General features: G+C 42.0%; 1 protein-coding gene across 1 annotated transcript; it reads right to left on the reverse strand.

Moving 5' to 3' along the window:
- Nucleotides 1-3,859: 3,859 nt before the first annotated feature.
- On the reverse strand, nt 3,860-5,812 carry LOC127773057 (F-box protein At5g07610-like). Its single transcript, XM_052299068.1, has 2 exons — nt 5,722-5,812; nt 3,860-5,619 (listed from the first exon to the last, which is right to left on the reverse strand). Exon 2 carries the CDS (start codon nt 5,606-5,608, stop codon nt 4,424-4,426), a length of 1,185 nt encoding a protein of 394 aa, XP_052155028.1. The 5' UTR covers nt 5,609-5,619; nt 5,722-5,812; the 3' UTR covers nt 3,860-4,423.
- Nucleotides 5,813-12,860: the final 7,048 nt, after the last annotated feature.

Raw genomic sequence — 12,860 nt, forward strand, 5'->3', positions numbered from 1 at the left:
ATGGCGGGACGGGTCACGACGCATGCAAAGCGAGAGATCGAGAGGAGAGAGAGGGAGAGAAGAGGGGAAAGAGAGAGACGACATGGCATCATGATATGTGGGGGCCCACGTGGGTCCCACGCTGACTCAGCCGCCATGTCAGACAAAATCGGTGTCAAAACCACCGAAGGACCTATTGTGACTGGTTTTGATTAGTTAAGCGACGCCAGATATCTAATTTTGCGGTTTGAAGACGTTTTTATAACTTGATGACAAGTTCAAGGACCTTGGGTGTACTTTTTCCAAATGGATATAACGCATCACCCAATATTTTTGGCGTTGCTATATTTGTGGCACCACATATATATTAGCTTTACAGTCAGATTTTAGACCGTCCATTGTTTGCTTTGAGATTTGTGATTTTTCCACCCACGAACCCGCTCAAGATTATATCAGTTGCTACCGGGTCGAGATAGGCGGACCCGTTTAAGGTGTGAACGGACTTTATTTGAACAGTATATGTCTGTGGCGACTGTGATATAGGTATACCATTTTTAAAAACCGGTGCAATCAACTCCTTTAGTGGTTTTGGAAGCGGTTTCTGCAGTCAGGGCCCACATGTGAGTGAGATATGGATAAATAGACGCGGTGGGCTCTACATGTAAATTTCTTTTCTCCTTCCCCACATCTCCCTCTCTCTCCCCTTGCGTTTTTCTCTATCGCAGAGGAAGCGCTTGCGTTGGCGTAGGCGCCGTCCATCGTCAACGCGATCGAGACATACATCGACACCACCAGCGTCTGGTAGTTGTTCAAGGCGATATACTGCCCTTTGCATTGTCCTTGGACACGCAGCAGGTGTTCATCTGCCAGATACTAAAGGAGGTGATGTAGGACCTACAGATCGACGACGGTGGGCTCTCCTATGGGGCAGAGGCGATCAACGAGTAGCTGCGCAATAGGCGCAAACACGTCGCCAGTGACCAACCTAAAGCTACCCCCACCGCGATCCCGAACCCAACCATCCCCTCTATGACGCCATCCACGAGTGGCCCTTCTCCTCGCCACTCATCACCCTCCCGTTGGTCCCTTCCACCCGAGTCGGTCGTCCATCTCCAAAGCGGTGGCCCCCATGGCTCGCCACCCTTCCATTGACCACCTCTCGAATGCTCGATGAGAATATGAGAGATTGGGAAGAGGAGGAGGAGAGAAGAAGAGTTGACCATTGACATGTGGGATCTACTTGCCACGCCAGCTAAAACTTAGCACCATACTGCCCTAGGACCTTCGGACTAGGGTACGAACGGTTTTGCAGATTGAGGGACGTATTATATTGGTACTATGCTCGAAGGACATAAGTCAAACTCGGCGTCAATATATGTGGTAATTTTGGGCCTTGCATGGTCGGCCCTATGTGAGCCTAAATTTCAGACGTTCGTGGGTTTTCATGGACATATATGTTGAAACTTGGGCCTTTATCGTTATTCATCACCTCATTGATCTCGCAATATAAAGTGCGGAAGTACTGATATTGACAATTAATGGATGCAATTTCATCAAAAAATTACAACTTTGTAGCATTAAGTTTTTTCCTGCAAATTGTAGCAGTGAACTTTCTCTCTTTCTGGGACTTGGTGCTCTTCTTTTTCTTGAAAGCGATCAATTAAAATATATAGCTCCCAAATTCTGAACTTTTAATTGAGAGACTATCAGTTCCTCAGAAGATGTATATATTACTGACTTCAGCATAAGCAGATTACTTGGTCAAGTAGCAAGAGCCATATCTTTTCGTAAGCTCCCGTCGTACTGCTGTACTGCTCTACATGGCATAGCTACATTGCCATCTATAGAATACATTGACTTTGATCCCCAGAGTTTATTAGGAGTGTAGTATGTCTCTGCCCCCCTTTCCGCTGATCGGAGTTGCGTTTAGCTGTCTAGTAGTTTTTCCCCTTTTCCCAGCTGCAGCTTTTGTTTTGTTTTTCTTTTCTCCCTTCCTCTGACATAAGCCGGTCTGGCTGTTGCGTTATGTAACAAAAACTTTTTTCATCTAATGTATTGACGTATAATAATTTTGCGCGTTCGCGAAAAAAAAAAGCTTAGATCAACGGAGCAAGAGGACGTAATGGCGAAAGGACCTGAAAAAAACAAGAGAAACAAATGCCCGCAAATTATCAAACTGAAAGACTGAAATATATGCATATGTACAGCTAGTGCTGCTTTGTTTGGGGACCCGTTGGGAAGATATGGGTTCCTCCACCACTTCTCTCCCTCTATGTTCTATATCCATATAGTTAATTCTTTAGAGAATAAAGTTAAAACCTATCGAGCAATTTGAAATGTCACATCTACCTCACACTGCAACACTGCAACACTGCACTCTTTCTTGGTTCCAGTTGAAAATTATCCAACCAGATATTATGACTTTTTGATGAGCAAAAGAAATATATAATCTTTGGTGGACGAAACCACCAAGAAATTAAAGGAATCCATACAACGCTGGCATATGATATTTGAACACAATGTGAAGATGCAAGATCTTAATGGAGCATATAAGTTATGAAGAGGCCAATAATCAAATAGATAAATACCTGCATGCAAGTTCAATCCTACTTCATGCATGCATGTTGATGAAACGCTCGGTTTCCTGGCAATTCCTCAACGTGCTTGGTTGGCCTGGGTCACAATCTTGGTCTGATTTGCATGACGCTACACAATCATTCACAAATTGAAATGATAAATCTAAGATCACCTCCAATCTCAATCTAATGGCCAGATTTAATTGGAGTGTTTATGGTAGTTAGTAGGGATGAACTATAGCTAATCGAATTGGTAACACCCGCTCTGAATTCATAGCATTAGTGGCCTCTTGATTGCCAGATTAATAGAGAGAATTTTATATGGTTGGAGCAAAATTGTGACGTCTAATGCATGCAGTGCATGATGGAAGGAATAATTAAATGCAAGCTACAAAACGTATCACATTCAAAGTAAATCTGAGCTGTCCAAGATAATCCAATGGTGAATAGGGAGATGGCTTTGAGGTAATCTAGGATGTTGAATTTCAATCAAATGGTCAAAAAGAATTAAGGTGATGTGGAAGCACCACAGGTGAGGAAAATACTAATAACTACATTTAGTGGGGATCAACTATATAGATTACATTTTCCTAATTAATTCTCAGCAGGTCTCATCAACATTTGCATTTTTTTTTGGGGAAAGAACCATGACCTTAATTTTCTAAATCATAACCAGTATAAGTGAAATATTGCCCATATTATGTCGTCCTCCATCAACCTAAAATTTCCAGCAAGTGTATTATATTATACAACTCCCCCAATAATTCAGGTATTTTTAACGATTCTGGTAGCACTAGCAACAAGAGCAAGATGCAGCACCATTGTGTTCTCTGAACAAAGGGGAAAAAAAATATATCGATTGTGTAGTCTGCAAGATCTTCTCAAAGGGAAAAAGATATCGATTACACTCGAAGCCTTTTTTGGGGAGGAATAGAAGCTTGCAGAACAAAGATGTTTTTGGGAAAGAAAAAAAGATTTTTGTGCTAGATGTTGCAGCATTGGGATGCAGAATCTGCAAGACTGCCAGGGTTTCGGACAGGATGGTCCATCTGATCCTTTCGTTGGTTATAAGTAATTGCTGATTCTGAAACTTGAACAATGCTGGGACCTGATCCCGTTTGTTTAGTCATCAATTCTTCATCAGATAATTTGGAGAGCGATATATAATTTAACCCGACTGCTAACTAATTTTTGGTCTAATTCATCCCAAGGGGAATCCCAAACAGGCCCAAATTTGAGATTTGAGTGCACCGTAATATATAAAGGTTAGTAAAATTTGGGCCACATTTGAGCCTAGGTGGGTCATGGAGTTTGGATTTTGGAAAGAACGCCAACTTAGTAGTATTGTGCGAAGATCTCAGCTGTGCAAAGTGGCCAGCTGAGCGCATCTTCCAATCTACCAAATCACATGTCCTGAGGTCCATATGTGTACCTACATACATACTTTGTCACTTCCTAATTAGCTTAATAAGCTCACCAAGCTGACAATTGGCCTGCCTACTCACTACTGTACACCAAGTACCATCTCAAGCTCTCTCTTCACAAACCATCATGATTCATCAGATTCAGCACAAGGAAGCAGTACAAAATCAAATAGGCTTACCATAGTGCTAAACCATGAATTTAACAAGGTCACAACTTAATATACCCCACATACTCTGCTCTATGAGTAAACAGGTAAACAGAGTAAATGGAAGAGCAAAATTACCAATTCGGTAATCAATAACTCTGGCAACTTTTGGCTGGAAAGCAACTCTTTTTTCTTCGAAAACTAGAGAAAATCCACCAGTGGATCAACCTTTTCTTCACTGATCACCAACAGCAAAACTTAGCCAACCAAAATGTTCTTTTATGAGCTGCCAACACATCTAGGCATGATCGGGCAATGACTCCATGAACACGGGGACATACGGGAGACAAGGATCCCAGGGATTCCAAAAGGGATCTCTTATATTGCATATCGAGTTAATTTCCCCCCGATCCATGTCATATGATAGCAGCGTGTTCTGGCCCTCGTCCCGGGAAACATAGAAAATCATATTGCAGTCTGGGTGAATTGCAATCAGGTTGTACTTCCGTTCAAGCCTCATATTTGTCCATCCGAAAAGCTGGGAGGTGCTAATGTTGTACTTGAAGGACCATTGGCAGCTGCAGTAATCATCAAGAGTCCAGACTGACAATATAGAGGAATCCCTATTCCTGGAATTGATGTAATACAAGTGCCCTTGGGATTGGCCTATGAAAGCAAGATTCCCGCTGCAGAAGCATTGACAATTCATTTGTTCTAGAAAAGGAATAGTCTTCCACTTCTTCCCCTCCATGTCAACCGCTATGATCGCGGATCTGAAGGAGATGAAATTCACCATGCCATCGACAAACACAAACTTGGCGTCAGGACGCACCATGTGATCATCTTGGTCAACCCAACCATTCTCCCTGTGGCTCCACCGCCCCGTCTCCGACGAGAAAATCTCCACGCCGGTTATGCATCCATCCGCATCCTCCAGGATTGCAAAGACATGGAAGTAGGGTGACAATGCCGGATCGAAACACAGAAGGATGGTGGCGAGCTGGTCGTAATCGTCGATCTCGGGCAAGATGATCCATCTCTGAGTGGCAGGGTTGCAGACCACGTAATCGGATTCATCTCTCGGGGAATTCTTGCAACACAAACAGAGGAGAAGGCCATTGCAGCAATCCTTGGGAGAGATGGACATGTATCCAAGCAAGAAGGACAAGGAAGGGTCAGGAACAAGGCGGTGCTCCTCTTCATCTTCTTCTCCTCCATCGATGCTGTCGAAATGGGGGATCGAGACGAGCTCGTCGTCGTTGAGGGGCCCGCAGTAGCGGGAGATGAAGCCGGAGAGCGTGTGGGGGAGCTTCTTGCGGTGGTCGCGGTGGTAGATGAGGCGGCGCCAGCGCCAGGAGACGCACTTGAAGCGGCAGACGGATTTGGCCGGGAGACGCGAGAGGATATCCACGATGAGGTCGTCGGGGAGGTCGTCGATGCCGCCGCGCCTCTTCTTGGTGGCGCGCTCCAGCTCCATCGCCATTGTTTGATCACCTAGAATGGCGAAATGCGGAGGAGAGGAAGGATGAGAGATTGAGATCCGGAGGGGAAGGAGGAAGGTGTAAGGAAGCAGGTGGTACAGGCGCAGCAGCTCACCGGAGTAGGGGCGGGAGCAACCACGGCGACGGCGAGGGAGTGGTGGTGGAGTGGCGGCGGTGGCGGCGTCGTTGAGGGGATCGTGGGGAAAGGAAATACCCAATCTTGATGGAATAGATCAGCTTTGGGCTGTGGTTGGGCTTCTACCTGGAGTCTGGAGCTCGGTTTGGGCCTTTTCTCTGGATCCCAATATGGGCCTCTGGTTGTGCTTCATTTAGATATAAGTTCATTTTAGGTTCCTCATGTTGACATCAAGTTTGCATTACGTCTTTGAACATATAACATGTTTCTCAACTTGTAAAACCGGTGTATCCGAGGTCTCTCTCTCCTCCTCACCTTTCTCTTCCCCATCCCTCTTTAGGGTGGGAGACATGCTCGAGCGGCGGGGACAAAGGGTGCGGGGAGACACAGGGGTGGTGGATGCAGGTGTGGGAGGCTGGCCGATGGAGGTCACTAGGGAGGTGGCACTCCTTGAGCTAAAAATGTTGTGACATGTGGAGGAGGATGAGTCGGCAGGAGCACGTAGGTTACTAGAGGAGGCCTGAGGCAATGAGCGCGGCACCGATGAGATCATGGTCGTTGCTGTCGTTGTCGGATGCCGATGACGGTGTGCCACCCTACTTCATCCGCGCGATACTGAAGGTGGTGATGCAGGACCCACAAATTGACAACGGCGAGTTCTCCTATGAGGGAGAGGCAATCAACGCAGTGGGCACAAGCACAACACGTCGCCAATGACCAACCTAAAGCTACGCCGCTGCAATCTTTAACCCAACCATCCCCTCTGCGATGCCATCCATGAGTGGCCCTTATCCTCGCTGCTCATCGCCCTCCTGTCGGCCGCCACTCGATTGCTTGGTAAGAATATGAGATATGGGGAAGAGGTGGGAGAGAGAAGAAATAATAGTTGACCACTGATATGTGGGGTCTACCTATCATGCCAGCCAAAACTGGACACCATATTGCCCTGAGACCTTCGGACTTAGGTACAGAAGGTTTTGCAGGTTGAGAGACATTATATATCTAGTACTACGCTTGAAGGAAAACTTGGTGTCAAGAGGATGGATCTAAAGTGAACTTATTCCTGATATATATGTGCTAATTTTGGGCCTTGAATTGTCGGCCATATGTGATCCTATATTTCGTGGGCTTTCATGGACATATATGTTGAAACTTGGGCCTTCATCGTTATTCACCTCATTGGTCTCACAATATGAAGTGCTGAAGTACTGGTATTTGAAAATTAATGGATGCAATTTCATCATAAAAATTACAACTTTGTAGCATTAAGCTTTTTCTGCAAATTATAGCAGTGAATTTCTCTCTTTTTGGGACTTGGTGCTCTTCTTTTTCTTGAAAGCGATCAAAATATATAGCTCCCGGATTCTGAACTTTTAATTGAGAGACTATCAGTTCAATCGAGTAATGATCAGTTTGGAAACGACAGCAACTTAATTAGCACTGTGCTTAGATCTGAGATGGTGTGCAAATATAATAAAGTGGCCACACTTTAGGGCCAGCTGCTGATCGATGGATGGATAGATGGAGTGCATCTTGTTCTAGCTAGCTACTGGTAGCTTTTCTTTTTGTGTATGTGTTTCATTAGTTAGAGGGATTAATAATTGCTGATTCATTCTGGAATGACTTGACTTGTCTCTTTCCTCTCTTGCCGACATCTCATATCCCTCTTATCTTTGTCGACAGCTATCAAGCCAACCCAGGTCCATATATGTTTGTGTCATTGTGTGTGTGTGTGCATGTCTACACAACACTGTATCACTCTAACTAATCCCAGCTTAATTAGCTAGGTAGCTCACCCTGCTGAAAACTGGCATTCCCTGTCTCTACATGTATTAATCTCATATAATCTAGCTACTATACACAAGTACTATAGCTAAGCTAGCTGATCTCTCTTCAGAACTCAACATCATTCCATCATATCCATCCTATCAGTGTTCTTGTTGCAGGTAGGTAGTTCTTTTTTTTTCTTTTTTCTTCTGAAGTTGGTCCAATTAGTTCCTTCTGAAATTAATCACTGATCACTGTTGATTTGATGACACAATGCATACATCTGCAGTTAGGTTTTTGATTTGTGGAATGCATGGGCTTTTGAAGTTGTGTGTGTGTGTGTGTGTGTGTATATATATATATATATATATATATATATATATATATATATATATATATATATATATATATATATATATATATATATATATATGTATGTATGTATGTATGTATGTATGTATATGTATATGTAGGGTACAAGGACAGCTCTGAAATCCATTTGCTTTTAGGGCTTTTGGCGCCATGCGAGTAATGCCGTGGGCCTTTCTAGCTCTAGGTACAACATCGATGTGAGAACGAACTCTCATGGGGAATTGAAGGGACGACGGACCATTGAGCCATGCAATTAACCAGTAATATAATGTGTGATTGATAATAATATATGGTCACTAATATCTCAAATTATATTGAGTGTCTCGGCTGCACTGCTACAATAATGCTATATATTAATTATATGGTCCTAATTAATTCTCAGCTGGCGTCATCAGTATTTGGATATTTTTTTTGGGAAAAGAATCATGACCTTAATTTTCTAAATCATAACCAATATAAGTGAAATATTGTTCCATATTATGTCCTTCTCCATTAACCTAAAATTTCCAGTAAGTGTGTTATATTTATAAAACTCAATATGGTATCAGAGTTAATTAAGGTAGTAAATTGACTGTAATACAGTAGCATAATATACTCGCTACATTATTCTGGTATTTAATATTTTGTTCCCCCACCAAATTAAGGCTTGTTTGGATATTTGTATTAGGAATTAGAAATAAAAGGGTAATCCCTTCTGATGAGGAATAACTAGTTGTTAACTGATCAACGCCCTTGCATATGAATCTCGATCATCAGCTCGTAGGAAATTAAAATTATCCCCTTCTTATAACTAAGTTATTGCTGTCTTGTGATGAAATATTCATATATACAGTTCAATGGAGCTACTCCTACATGATATGGCCGGGAGGGGATCGAATCAATTATTCGATTCGGTGGCCTGACCATGCCTCTCTTGTCCGATGCTAATCCATGGTTTTGGTTGATGATGACGGCGACTAATTGGCCATTAGTATTGTTATGCCACTGTTGAAGATTCTCATGAGGGGATGGGGTTTTCAACAAAGCAAATGAGTAGCTGAGCTGGAAAGCAAAAAAAACCAACAATGGTCTCTCAATATAATGCAAGGATGAGTAGTATACTAGTGGTGTGCATGCAGGACCAATATGTACACTAAGGGCAGGCAGGCAACCCTATAGCATCTAATCTTGATCATCAGCATGCATGGATGGATGTGATTTTGGATTGGATTGGATTGGATTGGGGATTGGACTGAAGGATGGATGGCTCTTGAGGGCATACATACATATGCTAAAAGCTTAGCTAGCTGTTCATCATGCATGTTGTTAATGTGTAATATGAGAGGAGAGGGGTGTACAGTATAGTAGGGACACCATGGATGAGGAATTCTTCCTTGTCTGGAGGCTAGCCAGCTACTTGCAAATGCTTTGTGATCAATTCCATCCATTCGAGGGCACCATGCATGCACCATCAGGACCATTTCATTTGCATTGCATATATTGCATGCATGACTTTGATCTATCATCCTAACTTTATTTTTTTTTCTTTATGAGCTTGCTAGCTTGGAAGAAAGAAAGATGCATGGTTTTTCTTTTCTTTTCTTCTTCCTTTTCCTTTTCTTTTGGGTTGAGTAGTTGTAGTACTGTTATTTGTCATCGGATTTTGCAAAGGACCATGCATGTATATACTCCCTCCGTCTTAAAATAAATAAATCTAGTATAAAATGTAACATAATCTTGTATAACAAATCTGAACAAATTTATATCTAGATTGTAAATGTCTGTCATGTCATGTATAGTAGGGATTGCAATCAGATAAGGCAATGCAATGCACGCAATTAAAGTGTCCAAGTGTAGATGGGGAGATGATTATTGTGCCGGCAGCAAACTGGAAATTAATTAAAGTGTTTTTAGGCACCCCTGCATGCGTGTGACAGTACACATCTGGCACACTAAAAGATCAATCAGTTAGTAACTAGTACAAAATTCAGGCTTCGAGTTGCAATTTGCATAAACTTTTTTGTGGTAATTAAGCCATGACACAGGCATATGTTTTTTCTTTTTTTTCAGTGTGAGCACCCAGTGCATTCACATTACTAGTTAGTAGTAATTAACTTGCTTAGCTTGTCACTGTCTCTCACGGTTAGATCACTGTACATGCATTGCAAAATCAACCATAAATACAGTGATCGCTGCATTTTGGATTGATGATCAAGAAGACTTTTTTGTACGTGTACGGCACACTTGAAACGTGTGATCGATTTCGATATGATGATGCATATGCATGCCTGATAAACTTTTATCTGTCAGTATCAATAACACTGCGCCCTGGTAAACTCCTTCGAGTTTGACATGTGTACTTCTGAAAATTTTCATAGATAACCTTACTAAAACTAGAATCTGTTCATATGTACTGTAGTCTCAAATTAACCTTTCCTTTAATTTTGATCTGGAATTAGAAGGCGACAATTCATGCATGGCATGAATAATTAATTAATTGATATCAAGAGAGAAGCTGGTCCAGTTAACTTTCTTCACCAGGAGACTTTTGCAGTGATGGAACAGAAGAATATATCACACTCCACTAAGGCAAAAAAAAGCTTAGCTTTCCATGTAGCTAGGCCATATATATTTTTAATTTTTTGTGTGCAATGCAATGAACAGCACAGGGTACTGGGTGCCTACACATGCACGTAGGGTAAGGGACAAATCAAACTAGAAGGATGCTACCACATGATGCTTTACATACACACACATGAATTTCTCTCCCTTTTGATATGCATATCATGTCTGCCTAGTTAGTTATCTATCCATGCTTGTATGGTCCATACACATCTCTTATGGTATATATGGACAGGGATTCGAATTCTTTGCAGTACTGCACGTGCAATAGTTACCGCTGACATGTAGATCCATGTCTACCTATCAGTCATTATAATTACAAAGACAGTAGTACTGCAGAGGATCCATATTCGAATCATTGGTATCTATATATACACAGGAACAAATCTACATTATAAGAGGGGTGCTCAGAAACCCAGTCAAGAAAATTTTTTAGCTATAGTTTTATCGATTTTCACTATATGTGCACCCTCTAATCAGTGCAAACTTAATCACCCGCATCAGTCTAAACTTGGTACAATGCAAAAGTACAGCAAAAAGTGACACCTCCTTCGTTTTGTTCTAGCTTTACCCCTGCATACACATGCACATATTTGCAGCACAAACACACATATTCAAAGTGAATTTTGTGTCTTCTCTGAATATATATCACCATCTTTTTTACTTTATATGAGCGGAGCCCCACTTATATTGATCATATCAGAGATAGGGCACATTCTACAGATCGAATTAAACTACTAGTTGCATGGATAAAAGATGCTTTAATTTGTGCTCGCATGAATGACCAAGAGCTAGCTATAGGATGCATGACAAGGTATGGATGAGGGATACGTGTACGTATAGTATAGCACCGTCTTGTACATGCAGTATATACAGCTAGTATAGCGTCAGCTAGTATACGTACATAAAATGCATGTGCAGGTGAGGTCCATATATGCATGCAGAGGTCAACGTTACGACCGTACGAGTCCAAAACCTGTACCAACCGACCGAGAAGAGATCAAGATAATTATGCAGCGATTTGAAGTTAGTTAATGAATAATTGAAGTTAGTTATATGTATATTTTACAGAAGAAGATTCGGTACGTACGTCGTTTGTGCAAATTAATGGAGAATAGGCTTAGTTTTAGCTGCGGTTTGGTTGGACTAATAATTAATTGTCGTCGTCGAGATCTGCCGTGTCAGTTTTTCATCGATTCTGATTGAGCAAAGCAAAGCACGATCCTACCTAACACAACTACATGCCGGCTAGTATGTCTCTAGAGATGTGATTTGATTATTTCATCTCGATGATATCATCACACCTATGTTCTAGAAACACATGTTGATTACTCCTACATATTAGTGCTAACACAGTGACGAAATTAGCTAGAGGCATGCAGGCACCAAGTGTGTTAGCTAGCTAGCTAGCTAGGTCTGTTACTTATAAGTCAGATCAGATCGACCACTAAATATTCTCTGATCAGTTGTAGTTGAGAACACAATTGATTAAACAAAATGACTACTCCCTCTGTTTCAAAATGTTGGACACCGTTGACTTTTTAGCACATGTTTAACCGTTCGTCTTATTCAAAAACTTTCGTGAGATATGTAAAATTATATGCCTATATAAAAATATATTTAACAATGAATCAAATGATAGGAAAAGAATTAATAATTACTTAAATTTTTTAATAAGACGAACGGTCAAATATGTGATAAAAAGTCAACGGCGTCAAACATTTCGAAACGGAGCGAGTAATTAAGCCGCCCTCATTGACATCTCTTAATCCATCTCTCACATATTGTTCAATTTACACTAACCAATGTGAAAACAGAAAGAAATGGAGGAGTGCTATTCAACATGTATAATCGGGCAAAGCTTTTCCCAGCATATATAGTTTGGCACTTAAGAATTTCAGTGGCAGAGTTTTATTTCCATCACAGCACTTATATATGATTTTTTTTTCAACCACTATAAAAATGGGATTGCTAGCCTTCCTTAGACATAACATTGGTGTGGATTTTCGCATCAAAATCATTCACCAATGGAGATACGCGTCGCAGTTCGTGCTTTTACCCCTTCTCATCTAGCTCCGATGAGATAGCAGTGACTAGATCAGTTAGGCTCCCAGGTTAGAGACGTGTGGGAGGAGAAAGGGAAGCGTTTACTATCCTTAGAGGGATGACCGTAGGAGGCGACGGCTTGGCCGATGGTGCAGGGGCGGAGCCCAATGGACAATGGGGATTCCCAGACAGCCGACCCAATTTCTAAATTTACTGTTTACCGCTAAGTTTCACCATAGGGGCACCCCCTTGGCCCAACTCAGTGTACCCCCCGTTGGCCCATACGCAGAGGAGAAGGCTGAGAATAGGCTGCTCGCTGAGATCGCTAGCAC

Source organism: Oryza glaberrima, chromosome 5 (genome assembly GCF_000147395.1).
Source record: "Oryza glaberrima chromosome 5, OglaRS2, whole genome shotgun sequence".
Taxonomy (NCBI): Eukaryota; Viridiplantae; Streptophyta; class Magnoliopsida; order Poales; family Poaceae; genus Oryza; species Oryza glaberrima.